Source organism: Eschrichtius robustus, chromosome X, assembly GCF_028021215.1.
Source record: "Eschrichtius robustus isolate mEscRob2 chromosome X, mEscRob2.pri, whole genome shotgun sequence".
Lineage (NCBI taxonomy): Eukaryota > Metazoa > Chordata > Mammalia > Artiodactyla > Eschrichtiidae > Eschrichtius > Eschrichtius robustus.
In genome coordinates, this window is record NC_090845.1 from 39,347,939 (window position 1) to 39,370,363 (window position 22,425).

General features: G+C 37.8%; 1 protein-coding gene across 8 annotated transcripts in view; it reads right to left on the reverse strand.

Annotated features, from left to right (window-relative positions):
• The window catches only part of CASK (calcium/calmodulin dependent serine protein kinase), a 396,439-nt gene that overhangs the window by 49,112 nt on the left and 324,902 nt on the right, over window positions 1–22,425 (reverse strand). For all 8 annotated transcript variants that reach the window (XM_068532540.1, XM_068532538.1, XM_068532536.1 and 5 more), the window contains exons 12-15: window positions 19,711–19,788; window positions 16,304–16,384; window positions 10,340–10,528; window positions 1,353–1,431 (exon numbers count right to left, since the gene is read on the reverse strand). In XM_068532540.1, coding sequence (XP_068388641.1) covers window positions 1,353–1,431; window positions 10,340–10,528; window positions 16,304–16,384; window positions 19,711–19,788 — 427 coding nt within the window. The remainder of the gene's footprint in view (window positions 1–1,352; window positions 1,432–10,339; window positions 10,529–16,303; window positions 16,385–19,710; window positions 19,789–22,425) is intronic.

Here is a 22,425-nt window from a genome sequence, read left to right on the forward strand (position 1 = left end):
AAATGCCAGGAGCGGGGTGGTTATCATTAGGATGTCTTTAAAAAGTCATTCACCACATTAATAGGTAAAAAGAAGAAAAATCATCTCAGCAGATGCAGAAGAAGCATTTGATAAAATTCAAAACCCAATCATAATTAAAATGTCCAGCAACTAAGGATATAAGAGAACTTCTTCAGCTCTAATAAAAGGTATCTACTAAAAATCTATAGTAAATATTCTTCTTCATGGGGAAACTTTGGAAAGCTACCTTTTAGAAACAAGAATAGGACAAGGATGTTCACTATACCACTTCTATTAAAGACAGCAGGTTTTTGCCAGTGCGGTAATATAAGAAAAAGAGATTAAAGAAATAATGGTGTTGTGACTTTACTGAATTTATAGCAAGTTATTGAAAATAATAAACAAAAAATTCGTACAGGAATTTAAAACCAAACATCCTCCTGTGTGAGTGCTATCCACTCACGAAACCTACAGATTCCTCTGAAGGCAGCAGTAACGCCAGACACAGCAGTCATCTCTAAAGAGGACAAGAAGGCACTAAAAGGCTTATGGTGTTACCTCTTGCTCTCCAGGGTTAAGGAAAGAAGTGTTAAGTACAAAAATAACACGATCTCAAAGAAAGGAAGTCTGATTTTTGGACAGGAGAATCATTTTTGGATCAGGCTCTAAATACTAATGCATATAACTCAGTCCTTTCAAAGAGGAGCCTAAACCTACATGTCTAAATCCCGTCCACCTGAGGGTTAACAATAGTTCCTCTTTCTCAAAAAATCATTCTTTGTCTACTTCAGTCCTTAGTGTATTCCCTTCTCAGAATGACTGCACTTATCGTAGCAGGTATTAAGAACTTAATCACAGGTTTGATATCTCTTATTTTACCATTTAAATTTTATATTGTTATTTATCAAATTCTAATTTCCTAATTTACAAATAGTATATCTCATTCCTGAATGAATGAGAGAGCAATTCTTCAACTGTCATTTAACTTTGCAAATATATATCTATCTATCTTATATCCCAGTACAGATGTCTTCCACATATCCTGAGGCCTGATATGATAATGCTTTAGTTTATCTCCCATGGCCTCTAATAAGTCAGGATCTAAAGAGTGACTCAGAGATGCTCCTGCAACAAAACTATAATATACCCTCCCTTGAGTATCTACAGATTGGAGCATGTGGAGATGAATAAAAGTGAATGGAGGCCAACAGTGATTAAAACCAAAGACAGATAACTTAAATAAATCATTTATATAAAACATAAATGAAACTGATCTTTTATATGGATCATAAAACACTAGGCTACAGGAAAAAAATTAAGGAAGGAAAGAAGGAATTATATATGGAACTTACCTTGCCTATGAATCATGCCCCCATGCATGATTCTTGCAACAATACAGTGATTTAGCTCATTCATTTTTAAAGTGATTCCCTGTAAAAAGTTAAACAAAAACAGAATTACTGTAAGAGGGCACTTCTTTTTATATTTGTGATTTTGCTGTAGATAACCTTAATTACAAAAGTTAGGAAAACATTAAAGAAAATATAGAAAATGGAGGAGAAAACTCCATTATGCCACAACAGAAATATTAATTTTGATATTTTGATTACTATAATAATAGTACACATACATTTTATATAATGCTTTTTAATCCTATAATTATTTTCCATGTTGCTAATAATTTAAAACATTTTTATCGATGTAGAATTGACATATGCTTATGTAAAGTGTACAATTTGACAAGTTTGATATATGTATACATGTGTGAAACCATCACCACAATCAGGGTAATGAATATATCCATCACTCCCAAAAGTTTCCTCATGCCCACTGGTAATCTACTCACATCCCTCCATGCCCTGCTCCTCCACCTCAACATCCCTAAGCAACCATTGATATGTTTTCACTGGCTATAGATTAGTTCGCACTTTCTATAAATGAACTCATACAGTATGAACTCTTTTTTTTTTTTTTTTTAGTATGAACTCTTTTATGTTGCTTTTTTTCACTCACAACGTGAGATTCAACTACATCATTGCATGTATCAATAGTTCATACTTTGTTCTTGCTGAATATTCCAGTGTATGGATATACCATTTTGTTTATCCATTCACCCACTGAATTGCTTCTAGCTTTTGTCTCTTATAAATAAAGCTGTATTAATGGATTAGTCTCCGCTTGGCCATGATGTATTTTTCCTTTTTTAAGATATGGATTTGTTTAGAATTTTTGCATCTATATTCACGAGGATTACTGGTCTGCAGTTTTCTTTTCTTGCAAAATGTCTGTTTTTGGTATCAGGGTAATGCTAGCTGCCTCTTCCTCCTTCTCCTTCTCATCAAAAATAGTAAGTTGGGGGGCTTCCCTGGTGGCGTAGTGGTTGAGGGTCTGCCTGCCAATGCAGGGGACACGGGTTCGAGCCCTGGTCTGGGAGGATCCCACATGCCACGGAGCGGCTGGGCCTGTGAGCCACAATTGCTGAGCCTGCGCGTCTGGAGCCTGTGCTCCGCAACAAGAGAGGCCGCGATAGTGAGAGGCCCGCGCACCATGAGAAGAGTGGCTCCCGCTTGCCGCAACTGGAGAAAGCCCTCGCACAGAAACGAAGACCCAACACAGCCATAAATAAATAAATAAATAAATAAATAAATAAATAAATAAATAAATAAATAAATAAATAAATAAATAAATAAATAAATAAATAAATAAATAAATTAGCTTAAAAAAAATAGTGAGTTGGGAAGAATTCCTTCCTTTTCAATGTTTTGGGAAGAGTTTGTATACAATTGGTACTGTTTCTTTATTACATGTTTGGTAGAATTTACCAGTAAAGCCATCTTGGCCTGGAGTTTTCTTTGAGGGATTTTTTTTTTTAACCTAAATTCAATTTTTAAATAGTATAGGGCAATTCAGTTTTTTCCTTTTTAAGTGAACTTTGGTAGTTTCTGTCTCCCAGTGAATTTGTCTATTTCATTTAGGTTGTTGAATTGATTGACATAAAGTTGTTTACCATATTTCCTTATTATTCTTTTTATATCTGTAGAATCTGTAGTAATGTCACTTTTCTTATGAATGATACTGGTAATTAGTGTGTTTTTTTCCCTTGACTGATCCGATCTTGTCAAAGGAAAAGCTTTATTGATTTTTCTATTGTTTTTATTTTCTATTTCATTGATTTCCACTTTGATCTTTATTATTTCTTTTCTTTTACTCACTTTGGGTTTAATTTGCTCTTTTTGTTCTAGTTTATTAAGGTAGAAGCTGAGGTCATTGTTTTAAGATATTTCTTCTTTTTAACATTGGTGTTTAGTGCTACACATTTCTCCCTAAGTACTGCTTTAGCAGTATCCCACAAGTTCTGGTATGTTGTGGTTTCATTTTCATTCACTTCAAAATACTTTAAAATTTCCCTTTTGATTTCTTCTTTCATCCATGGGTTATTTAGAATTGGATAATTTAGTTTTCAAGTGCTTGGGGATTTTCCCAGACATCTTTCTGTTATCCATTTCTAACTTAATTCCACTGTGGTCTGAGAATATACTTTGATATTAATAGAGTCACTCTGGCTTCCTTTTGATTAATGTCATCATCAAAGTGTATCTTTTTCCATCCTTTTCCTTTGAAAAGATTTGTCTTCATGTATAAAGCATTTCTTGCAGGCAATATATAATTTGGTTTTGCTTTCTCCCCACACCCTAACCTGACAACCTCTGCTTTTTAATTTGGGGAATTTAGACTATTTACATTTAATATGATTACTGATACAGTCAGGTATAAATATATCTTCTTGCTATTTGATTTCTATTTGTCCCATCTGTCATATGTTCCCTTTTTCCTCTTTTTCTGCCTTCCTTTGGATTTATTTTCATACTATTTTCTCTCCTGTTTTCTTATTAGCTACAATTGTTTTGTTGTTTTAGTGGTTGCTTTAGGGTTTATAGCATACATCTTTAACTTATCAGTCTACCTTCAAGTGATATTATACCATGTCATGTACAATATAAGAACCTTATAACATTATACTTCCACATCCTTCCTCCTGACCTTTGTGCTGTTATACATTTTACTTTTACATGTTAAAAAACCCCAAACAGGGCTTCCCTGGTGGCCCAGTGGTTGAGAATCCGCCTGCCAATGCAGGGGACACGGGTTCGAGCCCTGGTCTGGAAGGACCCCACATGCCGCAGAGCAACTAAGCCCGTGAGCCACAGCTACTGAGCCTGCGTGTCTGGAGCCCGTGCTCCGCAACAGGAGAGGCCGCGACAGTGAGAGGCTCGCGCACCGCGATGAAGAGTGGCCCCCACTCGCTGCAACTGGAGAAAGCCCTCGCACAGAAACGAAGACCCAACACAGCCAAAAATAAATAAATAATTAAAAAAAAAAAGATGAGGAGACTGACCACCTGAGAGGAGATTAAGGGAGTGCAGCCCCCCCTTCACACCCTGATCTTGTCAAAGACCCCACCCTTGAACCATTGTTAAAAAAAAAAAACCCAAACACATTGCTATTATTTTTGTTTAGACTTCCATTTATCTTTTAGAGAGATTTAAATGATAAGGGATGTCCTTTAACATTTCTTATACTGTAAGTCTACTGAATTATTTCAGTTTTGGTATGTCTGAAAATGTTTTTATTTTACCTTTATTTTTGGATAGATACCTTTGCTGGGTTTAGAATTCTAACCTGAGAGTTTTTTTTTTTCCCCTTTCAGTACTTTAAAGTCATTGTTCTTCTTAATTGTACTGTTTCTCATAAGAAATCTGATATCATTCTTATCTTTGTTCCCCTGTATGCAACATCTCTTTTTTATCTCTGTTTTTAAGACCTATTTATTACAGGTTCTAAGCAGTTTGATTATGATGTACCTTGGTGTTGTTTTCCTCATGTTTCTTGTGCTTGGGGTTCATTGTGATTCTTGCATCTGTGGATTTATAGTTTTCATCAAGTTTGGAATGTTTTCAGTCATTATTTCTTCAAATATATTTCCTGTTTCTTCTTCACTGTCTTCTCCTTCATAGACTCCAATTAACCAAATATTAGGCTGCTTGAAGTTGTCCCACAGCTCAGTGATATTCTTTTCATTTTTAAAAATTCTTTTCCTTTCTGTGTTTTGTTTTGGATAGTTTCTATTGCTGTGTCCTTTGAGTTCACTAATCTATTCTTCTGAAATGTCTAATCTGCCATGTATCCCATAGTGCAATTTTTCTGCTAATTCTAATATCTTTGTCAGTTGCATGTCAGTTTTGATTGATTATTCTCCACATTATAGGTCACATTTTCCTGCCTCTTTACATGCTTAGTAATGTTTGATTAGATTGAAGACATTGTGAATTTTATCTTATTGCATGCTAGATTTTTTTTTTTATTCCTGTAAATATTCTTAAGCTTTGTCCTGGGATGTAGTTCAGTTACTTGGAAATAGTTTGATCCTTTGGGTCTTGCTTTCATGATTTGTTAAGGCAGGTCTGGGGCAATTCTCTATCTAGGGCTACTTATTCCTCATTACTAAGGCAAGACCTTCCTAAGCACTCTATACAATGCCGCTTGAATTGGTTTTTCTAGTCTGGGTGGTGGGAACAGGCAGTGAGTGTTGGGCACTGTTCCCTCTCATCCTTTTGGATGGTCTTTCCTTGGCTACGGGTAGGTTCCTTTCATAAATGTGCTGATCATTATTCAGATGAATACCTGAGGGGGACCCTCTATAGATCTCTAGGGTTCTCTCTCTGTGCAGCTCTCTCCTCTTCAGTACCCTGTCCTATGAACTTTAGTTCTTTGGTCTTCCCAGGCCCTCAGCTGTCTCTTCAGGGAGTCTGCCTGCTCTGCCTCAGTTCCCCCTCACTGTACTGTGACTTGGAAACTCTCTCATGTCAGTAAGGTGGGGCAACCATAGTGCTCACCTTATTTGCTTCCTGTTTCTTAGGGATCACTGTCCTTTGCTGCCTGATGTCCAGTGTCTTGAAAACTGTTACTTCATTTTGTGTGTTTAAAATTTTTTTTGGTTGTTTCAGGTGAGAGGGTAAATCTGTTCCTGTTACTCCACCTTGGTTGGAAGTGGAAGCTCCATATACTTAATGCCAGAATACTATTCTATGGAATAGATTACTTTTACTTTCCAATTATTCACCATTATATGAGAAGCTTTCATAAACATATTTTTGTACTAGACTTGGTTGATTCTAAGAGTCACATGGGGACCTTTTGTTTTTTTTTTGGCTGTGTTGGGTCTTCATTTCTGTGCGAGGGCTCTCTCTAGTTGCGGCAAGCGGGGGCCACTCTTCATCGCAGTGCGCGGGCCTCTCACTATCGCGGCCTCTCTTGTTGCGGAGCACAGGCTCCAGACGCGCAGGCTCAGTAGTTGTGGCTCACGGGCCCAGTTGCTCCGCGGCATGTGGGATCCTCCCAGACCAGGGCTCGAACCCGTGTCCCCTGCATTGGCAGGCAGATTCTCAACCACTGCGCCACCAGGGAAGCCTGGACCTTTTAAATAATATTAACTTTATTTATTTATTTAATATTTTATTTATTTATTTTTGGCTACATTGGGTCTTTGTTGCTGCACGTGGGCTTTCTCTAGTTGCTGCAAGCGGGGGCTACTCTTCGTTGTGGTGCACGTGCTTCTCATTGAGGTGGCTTCTCTTGTTGTGGAGGACGGGCTCTAGGCACGTGGGCTTCAGTAGTTGTGGCATGCGGGCTCAGTAGTTGTGGCTCGCAGGCTCTAGAGCGCAGGCTCAGTAGTTGCGGTGCATGGGCTTAGTTGCTCCATGGCATGTGGGCTCTTCCCGGACCAGGGCTTGAATCCATGTCCCCTGCATTGGCAGGCAGATTCTTAGCCACTGTGCCACAAGGGAAGTCCAATATTGAGTTTTAAACTCACTCTTTGGATTTAGATTCAGGAAGTGTGGAATAGAGCCCAGATCTGTATTTTTAACAAGCTCCCTTGGTGAAAACTGGTCTTAAATTTGAGATGATTAGGGGTAGGGGGACTCTGTCTTATCTTCTTCATTGGAAAATAACATTCTGTTAGAAAGTTCTGTGAAAATATTTGAGACGTTATAATCTAGACCCTGTCTGAATTTGTACAATTCTATAAAATATAACCTTGTATGGTTCCTATTTTGTGGTTCTTAGAAGTGGTAGGCAAGCAATTAAAAAAACTGGTTTATCAAATGTTTCTAGTCCCACATTCAACTGTATTGTTCAAGTATCGTTTCCAACTTGTACATTCAATCAGCATCTATGGTTACCAAGAGAAGGTGTTCCTGGAAAAATGTTGTAAATTAATGTGTAAGTCAAATCTAACTTCAGAAGGGAAATGATAGTATGATGGGGGTTCCATCCTTGAAATTAATAAATTAATGTATTCATTCAACCAATATTACTCTGAACCTGTTATATGGCAGACACTCTGCTAGACACAGTAGTGAACGCGATAGACAGGGTCTCTCATGGCTAGGGAAAGTTCACCTCAAACCAAGTGGAGTTAATATTTATTATTTTGTCTACTTCAAACATTTCTCTGCAGAGAGGAATTGATTCATGTTTTCTCTGTTCGTAAGTTCCCAAATTCCAGGGAAAGGATTTGGCCCAGCTACCACTGAACCTACCCCAGCTTGGGGTAAACTCCTGGCCTTTCCTTGTTTACATAAGCCTCTCCCCTGTTGTCTAAGCTATTTTAAGTTTGGTCTTTAACACTTGCAACTATGGGAGTACCAATCAATAGAGAAATAATTATAGGTGAGATGTTAAAAATGGGAAAACAAGGGTGTAACAGGAGTACAACACCCTTGGGAGATGGACCCAGCATACATAGTTGGATACATTGTAGAAGGTCCAAAAAGCAAAAGAGATCATACAGGTATATCCTGCACAGTAATATAATGTTTTTAATAGGACAAATAAGCAAGCAAATGAAGCTGTATTAAATGTAATAGAAAACTATATTATTGAAAATATATTTCATATAAAAATAATTTGTTTTTATGGCAACCAATTAAAAGAAGAAATACACACCTTCACTAGGATCACAGAAGATGGAAGACAGGAGGGCTTCTTTAAGGAGACTTTTAGGGAAGATTCAAGGCCATTTTGTACTTTCTGAAAAGTGTAACTCAGGGGTGCAGTTTTACGCTTTTACTCAGTCTATGTTTCTATGTAGTTAACCATACAGAAGATCAAGCAACTGTCATTGGGTTGCTTTAGAATATGACGATCACAAGACATTTCTGGGCCTCCTTCTTGTGGTCACTTCCACTTTCCTGTCTGCTCTGATTGGCTGAACATCACCCCCTCTCCTGCTTCTCTGACGCAGCCTTCTCTCCGCTATAGCTCTGTCATAACTGTACCCGTTAAACAAACTGTGCTAAAGTGCATATTTACTTGTTTAATGTAGGTAGCCCTGGGACTTCCCTGGCGGTCCAATGGTTAAGACTCCACACCTCCAGTGCAGGGGGCACAGGTTCGATCGCTGGTCAGGGAACTAAGATCCCACATGCCCCGCAGTGTGGCCCCCACTCCAAAAAAAAAAAAGAAAAAAAGAAAAAAAAGTAGGTAGCCCTGTGGAAACTGAGTTCCATGAAGGGGCCATGTCTTATCTGTCACTACATCATTGGTGTACAGTGATCTGCACATAGTATAGGCACTTAAAAAAATTTGCTAAATGAGTGAATGAATATATAAAATGAATGAGGGGAATATTAGACTTTCAGAGCTGGGTGGAATTTTGGGGATCGTGTAGTCAAGCACACTTTTGGTAATACTTGCTAAGCAAAGTATGAGCAAAATGAGGCCCACTGACATGAAGTGATTTGCCCGAGGTACCCAAAAGTTGCTACTGCCCGCACTCTTTTAAGTCAAAGAGTTGCTTGGAGAGCACCAGGTGGGTGAGGTGATTTGCATGTCCTCTGTCTGCTGTAAGTCCTGAGATAATATAGTGTAACTGGCAAAGAACAGTAAATGAGAATTACAACCCGAATATCTAGAGTTGAGGGCTTTCTGGAAATTGCAGTCATAGGATCACTGCTCTGTAACTCTTCCTATAACTTGGAAAGCAACTGGGCAACTTTCTTAAGTAATTTGTTTTCCTATATCCCAATATCCCTTTTCTGTGCTCTGAGGAAAACATATGAATGCATACGTTTGAATGTTTTCCTTTTCCCTAAAGAAATGATTTCTCCTAGAACTTGGGACTTTCCCAATACTCCCTGTCTCAGCGGGTAGCATCATTGTCCATCTGGCTGTGAAAAGCCTAAAGCTTAGGGTCATCCTCGATACTTGCTTCTCCCTCAGTCCCCAATGTCAATCCATTATCAAGGTCTTTTGTTAAATCTATTCACTTCTTTCCATTTGACATCCATCCCTCTAGTTCAGAGTTCCATCACCTCTCCCCTGTATTACTGCAATAACAGTCTCTTAACTGCTCTCCCTATATCCACTCTTGTCCCCCTCTAATCCATTCTCCAGAGTAATTATTTCTAAAATGAAAATCTGATCTTATCTCCCTGCTTAAAACTCTTTAATAGCCTCCCACTGTTTTTAAGATAAAAAACAGAATCAATACTTGTGAGGTCCTGTTCCTGCCGTACACCTTGTTTTCTGCAGTCCAGCTGTGGTGCCTTCTTTCCATTTTAAAAACTATGCTAAGAGCCTTTTCACTAGCAGGTTTCTGCATATGCTACTTGGTTTGCCTGGATGGTCTCTACTCTCCCTGCCCCCTCCGTTCAGTTAACATCAAGGAGCCTTTCCTTGATCTTCCCAACCTATGAAAATTCTATGAGGATGAGGCAGGGTTCAGCATCATTCTATTCCAATGCTACACCTAAGTACTGAGAAAACGAATTCACATCAAATAGGTAGACATGAATGGAAGGAATTTTATTTTAGCAATGGCACTCAATTCTTTGAATGTCTTCCGAATTAGTCTTCCTCTAATTTTGTTGAAGGCAAAAGATCTGGAAACCACTAGACTCGTAAAAGGAATTTTAGACGTTCACTTTTTCAACACCAATTCCAATATTTCAAACTGTACCTTTCTTTGCTGCCCCAGAGGTTTTTACACTCTAGACTAATATATCAGGTCTGTCCTTTTTTGTTGTTGTTGAAGAGCAACTATGAAAGGAGAGGTGGGAAGGAAAGCCAACATACCTTAGGCATGGTGTCAGGCAGAACGATTTTAGGTGGGGGGGGGGGTATGGTGGTGGCCTGTTTAGGATCTGGAAACTGATTTCTTTAAAACTATCCATGCCCTCCTTTCCTCCCCACCTCCTAGTAGTGTAGGTGGAAGGTAGCTGCTCTAATTCATGCTGGGATTTTATGAGAATACAGAAAACTTTCTTTTCCTACTTACCATTGGTTCATCTGTGTTCTTTTGGAACTGGACCAGGCGAACTCTGGTCACGTTCTCCATATCCATGTCTCCATTTGCGCTTTCTGGAGAATCACCATTTAAATACGGAGAAGTGGGAGGAGGTGTAACCCTCAATGCTTCATCACTGTAAACTTCATGTGCCACTACATCGTGAGTCTGAAGTAAGGCCTGATATTTTACGAAGGAAATAAAATATTAATAATAGAACTATTACAGCAGAAGTCTATTATATAAACATATATAAAATTATTCTTTGCCTCTCAAAGGTATCTCTCATCTAAAGAGAACTCAAAGCACATTACACCTAGATATAGCCATGCCATAATTTCTTTGTGATAAATAATCATGATAGATGCATTTTTAAAAATGAAGGAACAAATGAAAGAATGAGTGAGGCAATCAATGAATGGATGTGTTTGTTGACTATCTGGGTAAGAGGTGTTGTCCGATGCTATGAAAAAGTGCCCAACTAACTTGTTCAATTAAAGGTTGACATAATGCAATTTCAAATAATTTAGCAGAAAGAATCATCTGTACGTAGAGCTGGCAAATTTGTGCTGGGGCTTAAAATGGAAACAAATTTAAAAAGAAACAGTGCAATAATTGGTGCATTGAGCAAATGTCTTTCATCAATGGTATTAACAATAACTCTGCTATATAACGCAAAGGGTAATTTATAACATACATCTTAGTAAAAGAAATAAAAACACACAAATGTACCTGAAGAAATGTAATTTCCCAAAATATCACATGATATGGAGCTCAAAATCTAAACCTATTTAATGTTTTTGTTCATTTCTACTTTTTGGAGCACTTGCATAAATAAAAAGTAAGTTGACAGTTATTATTATGACTTCTTTTTGCAGAGCCCATTAACAAAGAAAAAGTGATTTCTTTGTATTGATATCTCCATATGTCATCTTGGTGAAACTGGGTAATAAATAGCCCTTGTTTCCCTAAAAAAGGCTATTCTTCCACTTACTGTACATTTTCTGCCATCATAAGAAAGTTTTTAATAAGCATGAATATTTGAACATTTCTACTTCAAAGAGAATTTTACAGCTGAGTATCAGTATGTTTGGTGCTTTATGCATTATATTTTCTTGTGTACTAACTATAAATTCAGTTTTATTTTAATCTGTGATCTGTCTGGTAATGAAATATCTAGAGATAATGAAACATAATTAAAATCACCTTAAAAGTATAGCTTGTAGCATCTCAAATTATTTAATTAAAAGATTTACCAAAGTCATGACTTGGCTATTTTCACTTTAAAGGTACGCATACGACGCAAAAATAAGGTAACAATGTGGTAAAATCATAAAGAAGATGATGTTGATTAGACATCAACAGAGCATATGCTTGGAGCAATATACCCTTTTTCTTTAAACATCTTTATTGGAGTATAATTGCTTTACAATGTTTTGAATTTGTAATGGAAATGCCGGATATTTCCAAGATCTCAGAGGGCTGGTCTAAACTGGGGTCTAGGTGAGGGGCACCGAGGGGCACTAAGCAGCGCAGCTTGAAATCAGGGCTCCACAACGGTCCTGGGGACCTTGGCTTCCTGACCAGTGCCCTGACTACACCCTGCACTAGTACCCCAGGCCAAAGTGGTGGTGGTTATGGTATGTGGGGAAATCCCTCTTTTTCCCGTTTAACTGTAGCCACTTAAGAGACTAAGATTTAGGGCAGAAAGTAAAAATCAATAATAGACAAACTGAAAAACTTCATCTGTTAAAATTAGGTTCATTGTAATAATTATACATGTGTCTTCTATAAACAGTGAATTTTAAAACAATTTTTAAAAAACATGCTTTGTATGACTGGAGGATATATAGCCAGGTAAACAGAGAACCAAGCTTCATTAGGATAATGCCAGTTACATGGGTTGGAGAAAGTGTTTGTACTGCTTTTTGCAAATGATTTCTATCCATCCTTTTAAATTATATAAGCAAACACTTGTATTTAATGTATTATTTATAAGGAAGGATAAGCCCACAGTCACAAAAATAATACCAAACTTGAACTTTAAGAGAAAAATCCTTAAATTATATCACCAAATGAGGTCATACTTGATATTAACCGCTATTTGCCACTGTAAAAGACTGCTACCACAAAATGAAACTTAATCCAACGCATATGCAAACAAAAAATAGGGGTCACTTACAGATTGTTAAAAAAAAAAAAAAGCCATTAAAAAAGAGTATGCCAAATAAAAAATAGGGAAATCAGAGTTTGAATATTTTTCTTCAAGTATGTCATGAGGTATGATTCAGCAATTGTTACTAAGCTGAAATAGCTATTATTTTTAATTACATAAGAAGAATCATGTAATAGGAAACACTTCCATATGTATGTAAAAAGGACGTGGACAAGACAACTAAGAACTTCAGACCAAAGTGGGAAAAATTCATTTAAAATTTATAGGAAAGGGACTTCCCTGGTGGCGTAGTGGTTGAGAATCCACCTGCCAATGTAGGGGACATGGGTTCGATTCCTGGTCCGGGAGGATCCCACATGCCGCGGAGCAACTAAGCCCGTGCACCACAACTACTGAGCCTGAGCTCTAGAGCCTGCACCCTACAACTACTGAGCCTGTGTGCTGCAACTACTGAAGCCCATGTGCCTAGAGCCCGTGCTCTGCAACAAGAGAAGCCACCACAATGAGAAGCCCGCGCACCACGACGAAGAGTAGCCCCCGCTCGCTGCAACTAGAGAAAGTCCGCGCGCAGCAACGAAGACCCAATGCAGCCAAAAAACCAAAAACCAAAAAATAAAATTTGGGCTTCCCTGGTGGCGCAGTGGTTGAGAGTCCGCCTGCCAATGCAGGGGACACGGGTTCGAGCCCTGGTCTGGGAAGATCCCACATGCCGCGGAGCAACTAGGCCCGTGAACCACAACTACTGAGCCTGCGCGTCTGGAGCCTGTGCTCCGCAACAAGAGAGGCCCGCGCGCCGCGATGAAGAGTGGCCCCCGCTCGCCACAACTAGAGAAAGCCCTCGCACAGAAACGAAGACCCAACACAGCCATAAATAAATAAATAAATAAAATTTATAAAAAAAAATAAAATAAAAAAAATAAAATTTATAGGAAAAAATATGGATTTTAGGTTTGAAAGTGGTTCCTCTGGCTTCTGAATTACAATTACAAATCATAAAATTAATCACTTAATAATGAAGCTTTCATATCAACCTAAGGTGATTTTTAACCATCTTGTTTTTTGGGAAAGTAGGATACAAATTTGCTTTTAAAAAATAGGATCTAGAAGAGAAAATTTTGAAGGAAAAAATTAAAGCACTGACATTCTATTCTGTTTATATTGTCTTTACCCTTAATGTTTTATATTTTACAATTGCAATAAGCAAAGGATCTGTTCTTTTTTAAAAAATAAGTCTTTCAAATGGAATAACTGAAGGATAGTGTAATAATATTTTTTATCATGACCTCTAGAGTACAGATTAAAAAAAAACATTTAAATCTATACTTTTTTACTCTTAATTACTGTAAATATTTATAAGTATCTGTATTCTTAAGTATAAGGTAATCCAATATTAAATCCTCATTTTAATGATCAGAAAGCAAAGAAAAAGTCAGATAATTGAAGAAATAAGTATAAAATTATAAATACGCTAAGAATAACTCCCAAACCTTGGTATAATAAAAATTATAAGCATTAAAATATTTTCCTTTAGCTATTAATATTTCTTTAAAAATGCCAGATTTTGAAACCATGATCTTTCTTTTTAATTTTTTTTTTTTACTGGAGTATAATTGCTTTCCAATGTTGTGTTAGCTTCTGCTGTACAATGAAGTGAATCAGCTATATGTATACCTATATCCCCTCCCTCTTGGACCTCCCTCCCCACCAATCCCACCCATCTAGGTCGTCACAGAGCACGGAGCTGAACTTCCTGGGCTTTATAGCATGTTCCCACTAGCTATCTATTTTATGCATGGTAGTGTATATATGTCAATCCTAATCTCCCAATTCATCTCTCTCTCTCCTTCCTCCACTGTGTCCACATGATCTTAAAATGCTTATAAGATAGAAACCTCCAGCATTTAAAAGTTTAACACAGTATATATAGCTTGGAATTATATTTGCCATATAGGACATTATCCAAACATATGCTTATTTGGGAATGACCAATGAGTTCAAATTAAGTTTGTAGGAAAATCGATACTCATTACAAGTCAACCCACATTTAAGAGCACAGGCTTTGGAGCCAGCAAGATCTGGGTTTTGAACCTCAGTGAGGCCACTTACTAGGTGGGTGACCTAAAGCAAGCCTCTTTGCCTTTCTAGGGTGCGGTTTCCTCTCTGAACTGTAAAATGGAGTTAATCACATCACTTCACATCCCAGCCATCAGCAAGTCCTGTCATGTCCAACCATCTCTAAAGTAGAATCCCAATTTGCTCATTTTCCACCAGCCCCGTCCTTCTTCAAGCCACTACCACCTCACAACAGCCTCCTAATTGGTCTCCCTTTTTAAACTCTTAACCCCACTATAGTCCATTCTCTACACAACAGCCCCAGCAATCTCTAAAGCACAGGTCTAACAATATTTTCCTGCTTGCAATCACTCAGTGTCATCCTACTGCAATCAGGAGAAAATCCAGACTCCTTACCATGGCCTGGAAGGCCCTACGTGGTCTGGCCTCTGCCACCCTCTCCAGCTCTTCTTGTACCACCCTTTCCCTTGTTTACTATATCCCAGCCACAATGGCCTTACTTCTGTACTTTGACCCTACAAAACTCTTTCCTGCCTCTGGGCCTTTGCATTTGCTCTTCCCCATGCTTGGACATTCAGAAAGCTGGTTCTTTCATATAACAAGTCTCAGCCCACATCTTGGCTCCTCAGAGGGGCTTTCCCCTGACCATCTGAAGTAGCTTCCACTTTACTATCATCTCTGCCCCATTATCCTTTTTTTTTCATAGTTATTATCACTATATGAAGTTATATTGTTTGTTTACTTGCTCACTGTCTGTCTCTAGCTCACCTATCCACGTCTCACCTAGAATGGAAGTTCGTTTGTCCTATTCACCACTATCCTTAGTGCCCAGCACAGTGCCTGGCATATAGTAGGCATTTACATATTTGATGAGTAAATGAAAATGGCTTTTAAGTACCTAGCTGGGTGTTCAGAAATTACAAGAACTATTTATTATTTCTGAAAATGTTTACTAATAGCAGTGCACATATTAATTTCTCTCTGATGTCAGAAAAGCAAAATATAAACCGAGGCTTCGAAGGTAGGTAAGTTGTGAGAGATGGGGCTGTCTGAGCTTTAATGGTTTTGAAAAAAACCTTAACCTTAAAAAAAGGATTTTATTTGGGTATATATTAATTTCTTTATTTAGCTTACTTCAAATCTGAAAGATCTATTGGTCTCAAATGGTCCTACATCATTCTTGGAATTGAGCTGAGGTTACTTCTCAGTTTATAGACAGACATGTCTGTCCAAAACATACAGGCTTCTGTCTACGGAAAACACACTGCACAGAACAGTCAGTTGAGGCAGGGCTAACCTACCTGCAAACGGGCAAGTTCCTAATCTACTCAGTGTTTTACTGAGAACTTACTATGTGCCCTACACATGACAGATACTATGGAGTAACTAATAATATTCATTAGCTAACATTTATTAGGCATCAAGCATATATCAGGCACTGTGCTAAGCACAGTAGATGTATCATCTACTTAATTCTTATTCCAACTCCATGAGGCTGGCAAACAGCATCTTTACAACTATGACACAAAGTAAACAACAACAAAAAATTTTAGTGTATCTGGTATTATCTGGTATTGTAATCTTAACTGTCTGATATTATACGGCTAAAAGCACATTTGATGAAGATAGCTGTATTTCATAAGGATTAGTAAAAACTTCTTTTGAAAGTGAGGTTTTATTTCTATGGAAGTTTAATTGTTACTTACCATGAAATGAGGTTGTGTTAAAATACGCTTTAGTTCCTTTGCATCGTTATTCTCAGGGTAACATGAAATTTCTTCCAATACCTAAAAAATAAGCAAGATATTTAATAGTATAATGAGGATGCTAGATTTAGAAAATATAGAATTCTTTTAAATTAAAAATTATGAATGGATTTTTATGGCAGGCAAAATAATTATTTTGGAAAAAATTCATCATTTTATTCAAAGGTTATTAATATATAAAAGAGCTACATTGGTGGTAATAAAAAATAAAACAAATTGCTGTAATAGTCTCTGCCTTCATTACCCAACTATAACTCAAAAGATTATTGAAAAATACAAAACAAAATGACAAGTCTGTAATACATATTTATTACAGGTATAAGTAACTTAATTAAACTTAATGGGAAAATATCTCTGCAAATCTTCTTCCAAACTCACCATCAAGATGAATCTGTAATAAAAGTTGGTAACAGCTTTCTTTTATATTAACTGTCAATTCCTTTCAGAAAGATTAAAATGACAAGGGCTCAAATAAAAACAATTTAAAGAAGAGAAAACACTTAAGTACTTTTCCTTGTAGCCTGAGAGAATCAATGTGATTCTCCACACTCATCTCCTCACATAGAGAAAGCCACTGCTCAGCAATGGTTCCTAGAATTAATTGCCAGGGAATCCAAGAGAATAATTTAAAAATAAGACACACAATCAAAAACTTTTCTCTTTTCACTCACATTTTCTTCACGAATTAGTTGTTAACATTTTCTCTGTATAGGTTTAAATGGTTGTTTTCAAATGAAATTGTTCCTCAAAAGTTATCCCTTACCACTAGGATGGAGTTTACCCATTTAAAATTTGATTATGTGACATGAGCCCAGGGGAAGGCCTCTGTTCCTTTTCAGAGTAAACATACTACTGCAGTTCCAAGTGTACATAGTTGGACTCAGAGTGGTTATACACATTGCACTCAATCCTAAAAGTTGAGCCAATCGAGGATTGCTTCAGCAGGATTGGATGTCAGGGGCACACAAGTCATGTCCCGAGTAGGAATCTCTTGACTCGCCTTTGAGAATCTTAATTCTGGAGCAGGAAGGAATGTTTTGAGGTCACTTAGCCTAAGGCTTAGATCTCAGCCAGTGCTACTCAACCACCTCCTCAGAGAAGAACAAACAAACAAACAAACAAAAACTATAAGGTTTCCTTCTTATCTAAATGTACTCTTGTAAAACAACTATACCCCAATTAGAAAAATGTACTCCTAACAAGTGCTGGTTATGCTGTTAATTCATATTGTTTAATGATGATAAGCCAATTCTCCTTTGGTGTATTTTCTGCTTTGAGTTTCTAAACCAGTGAAACAAAAGATGAAACAATATACTCTCTCTGGTCCCCTGCTACTCTCACAGCCTATGATTTTAAACACTGAGGTGTGGTCTCCTAATGCAGACAGAACCTCTCCTGACTGCTGCCCTGACCAGGTGGGCAGGCCTAGCGGCTTCCACAACCTTGGACTTGGTTCTCAGTGAATATATATTTTCCAGTACAGGTCTTGTGTTTAAAATCTGATAGGGAAGGAATTATGTCTTTCACATTCTTTCACTTAGTAATTTCACTTTATAAAATATTTTTCTGGGCTTTGCTGGTGGCTCAGTGGTTAAGAATCCGTCTGCTAATGCAGGGAACACAGGTTTGAGCCCTGGGCCGGGAAGATCCCACCTGCCGTGGAGCAACTAAGCCCGTGCGCTACAACTACTGAGCCTGCACTCTAGAGCCTGCGAGCCACAACTACTGAAGCCCGCGAGCCACAACTACTGAAGCCCGTGAGCCACAACTACTGAAGCTCATCCGCCTAGAGCCCGTGCTCCGCAACAAGAGAAGCCACTGCAATGAGAAGCTCGCGCACTGCAACGAAGAGTAGCCCCCGCTCACTGCAACTAGAGAAAGCCCGCACAGCAACGAAGACCCAACACAGCCAAAAATAAATAAATGAATAAATAAATTAAAAAAATATTTTTTCAAAGGAAAATATTTATTTGTATAAAGACTTTTATGACATCAAAAAGTGAAAAAAAAACCCCAAAAGGTATCTAACAGTGGAGGCATTTATAATTCATTATAATTTAGTAACAGCAGAGAAAAATTATGCCATCATTAGAACTTATTTACGAAGACCTAGCAGAAACATGGAAAAATGCTTATTATATTATGTTAGGTTAAAAGAAAGATATATTTTGATTGTAACTACATAAAAATTTATATGCAAATGGATAGTGATTAGAAAAGGATATGCAGGGGGCTTCCCTGGTGGCGCGGTGGTTGAGAGTCTGCTTGCCAATGCAGGGGACGCGGGTTCGAGCCCTGGTCTGGGAAGATCCCACATGCCGCGGAGCAACTGGGCCCGTGAGCCACAACTACTGAGCCTGCGTGTCTGGAGCCTGTGCTCCGCAACAACAGAGGCCGCGATAGTGAGAGGCCCGCGCACCGCGATGAAGAGTGGCCCCCACTTGCCGCAACTAGAGAAAGCCCTTGCATAGAAACGAAGACCCAACACAGCTAAAAAAAAAAAAAAAAAAAGGATATGCAGGGGGCTTCCCTGGTGGCGCAGTGGTTGAGAATCTGCCTGCCAATACAGGAGACACGGGTTCGAGCCCTGGTCTGGGAAGATCGCACATGCCGCGGAGGAACTGGGCCCGTGAGCCACAACTACTGAGCCTGCACGTCTGGAGCCTGTGCTCCGCAACAAGAGAGGCCGCGATAGTGAGAGGCTCGTGCACCGCAATGAAGGGTGGCCCCCGCTCGCCGCAACTAGGGAAAGCCCTCGCACAGAAACGAAGACCCAACACAGCTAAAAATAAATAAATAAATTTATTTAAAAAAAAAAAAGGATATGCAAAAATGAAAATTACTGTGTTAGGGTGATGGGATTATAGATGACTTTTTACTTTCCAAACTTTCTGTAGTGTGATGTTTCTATAATAAAAAAAGTTAAAATTTTGTGAAAGATGTACACTAACCAGTAATTTATAAAAATGACTTCTCTCTGAACTTAGTTGTCATAAACATTCAATTAACTTTCAAAAATTACCACCTTAAAAAAGCAACTCAAACTTTCATAGCATGTCGATTTCCACCAAGAGCGGTAAAATAACTTTTTCTTTTTTTTAAAAAAGAGAAGTAAAATTGGTATGTTAACATGTTCAAGTTTACATACCAGAACTAGAAATCTAGGCAATGTTGCTGCCGAGATTTTTTTTTTCTTTTCTGTATGTAAATTCTCAGTGATAAACTTAGAAATACTAAATCTGATGGTCTAACTGTGACTTCAAGGAAACTGCCTCTTACTGTGCAGCAGAAACGTTTTCATACCAAATATGACACCCAAATACATCTACAAAATATATATCACTTACCTCTTTGGCTCTCTGTACTGCATCACTCGGAGGATTCCTGATTTGCGGTGAAGATTTTGTGTTAATTTTGTCATATAGCTAAAAGCAAAGGAGAAAATCCAATCAACATTCATAATTCTTTGCTAAAATTCAGAGCTTCATATTTATTATTTCACTAAACAGTATTTTCCCCTTAAAAAGGCAGGCTGATGATTTTAGTGGGATCTTCTTGTTAATGTCTTATTCATTCAAATGAAACTTGCTGGGATGAGTGCTACGCATATCTTTTTAAAAATCATCAATATTTCAGTAATCACAGCATTTTTTCCCTCTGATAGAAGCAACATTTAATAAGATGAATACAGAGTAAAATGAAAGAATGCTTTCTGGCCAAGACACGTCTGAAGGAGTTTTCACAGAAATCTAAATCTTGGGAAAGGGCAAACCCAACTCCTTCTAGGAAGGAATGCTCTCGCGAAAGGTTTATACTTGTTTTACTAGGGCTGTTCATTAACAGTATCAGTGCTGGCACCCTTCCGCATGAAATCAAGGACATAAACCTTTTTCCTTTTTAATTTGTAAATTCACAGAGTATGGGAAGAAACCGAAAAGAATCTATACTTTAAAAACTCCGCAAATCTAAATGATCCAAAATTTAACTTTCTGAAGAAAATTCTTTAGAGAAAAATCCCTGTAGTGTAGAAGTGCAATTAAAATATTAATTTTTACTTCAGACGAAACGTCTCATTCAGCAGTCTGCTTTGAAAAGTGAAAAGTTTAAAATGGTCTTGGCTAGACGGCCACTTCTATTTCCTAACTTCTCTAAAATAAGTGGGGGGTTTTTGGGGTTGGTTTTGGTTCTGTTCTTTTTTCCTTCCCTACTATGCACAGCAGTGCTAGTGGAGAGGTCACATACCATAATATTCTTCAGATTACAGTTACACTTGTTTATACTGATGCAGGATAAAGCTTTATGACTTGTAAATGTTTGGGCCACACCATACACAAAAATTCCTAATAATTGATAGGCAGACAGACAGATAAATAAATAAAGCCTAATGATAGCAATGTGAAGATAGAGCAGTGACCATTTTAAAATGGCGGCATTAAGAAAGTACTACTAAATTAGAGGTTAAGTAAATAGTATAAGTAGGCTAGTAAAATATGCTCTATTTAAAATATTATATTAACATTTAGGGAAGTAGTGATATGTGGCTTGTTTATAAAAGTTTGCTCAAATCCCTGTAGAATACACATGGGCAGTCTCCATCCTCTGAATGACTTCCATCTCTAAAGATTGTAAATTTTGAAACTTGGAACCACCGAATATATTTTTCCATAGAAATAATGGTATATGCAGTGTAGGTTCCCAGACTAGTCTATAGAGATAAATGAAACACTGTACATATGCAATAAAAAGTAGGAGGGGAAAAAAACCCAATCCCCCAAAAATAAGGAATCATAAGTTAAAAAAACACATTTAAAATACCTAACACTTAAAAAATAGATATAGCCATCACCTGACATGTCATAATATTAATAATCAAACAAAATAAAAAACCTACATGGATAATTAAAAAGATTTTTAAAACTCTTAAATGCTGTTTGGGAAAAAAAAAGCAAATTTAATTTAAGGCTTTACAAGTTTACGGCACTATCATTTATAATGTCTTTATAATGCCTAATTTCACCACAAAAAGTTTTGCCTTTTTCTTGAACAAGGACTATTACTAATGCTACTTTCAAAATTTTCAACCATGATTAGGATTAGTTTCTATTTAAACATTTAATAAATGCACATTAGTTTTAACTCACAAAGCAACAAAAATTCCAAGCTCCCAGAATTGCTCTCACTCTATCACTGGAGACCTTTTATTTTTGGCTTGGTCTTATGATGCCAAGTACGGTTCCCTAGGTCTTATATCAGTGTGGTTTCTTGAGGACTTGTAGCAGAATCAGCTGGAGTAGTTACTTAAATGTACAGATTTCTGGGCCCCACTGCAGATCTACTGAATCAGAATTTGAAATGGGGATCCAGAAATCTGTGCTTTAATAAACTCCTTAGATATTTGTAAATCTTATGCCCAGTGCTAAGTTTTGAGAATAGTTGTAGTAGTACAAATACTAACAACAATGATAATTGTTACTTTTATTGAGCACTTAGTAGATGCTAGTTACTAGTCAGAGTTCTTAATATACATTCCCTCATTTAACCTCAGACAACCTTGTAATGTTGATATCCCTACTACTCCCACTTTACAGATGAGGAAACTAAGGCAGAGAGTAGCAAAGTGAGAACCAATGTTCTAGCTTTACAACAACTTCACAGGTGGCATGCAGATAAGGCCCTGATCCAAGGAAAGTGCTCAGACCAAATTTCCCCCTGCTCCTTTGGTTTTGCCTGATCCAATTAATCACACATTCACCCAAAGTTCAGTGGAACTAGTGGTGGGATGAGGGGGAGGTGAGATGCTTAATATGAAAGGCAGATACAGTAGGAAGGAATTAAATGAAGGGACCTTCTGCTTGAGGTGGGGACACTGGGCTCTGCCCCTCCAACTCCTAGGAAAGCGCAGGACTGGAGCAGTCAAGGCAGGCAGTGGATGGAGTGGGTGGTGTCCATGTGGTTAAGAATAGATGGTGAATTTCAACTGCCTGCTCATTAACCAAAAGAGTAATTAAGAACTGAGGCAGGAAGGGACAGGGAAGGGGCTTACTTTCACCATCAGTGGGAAG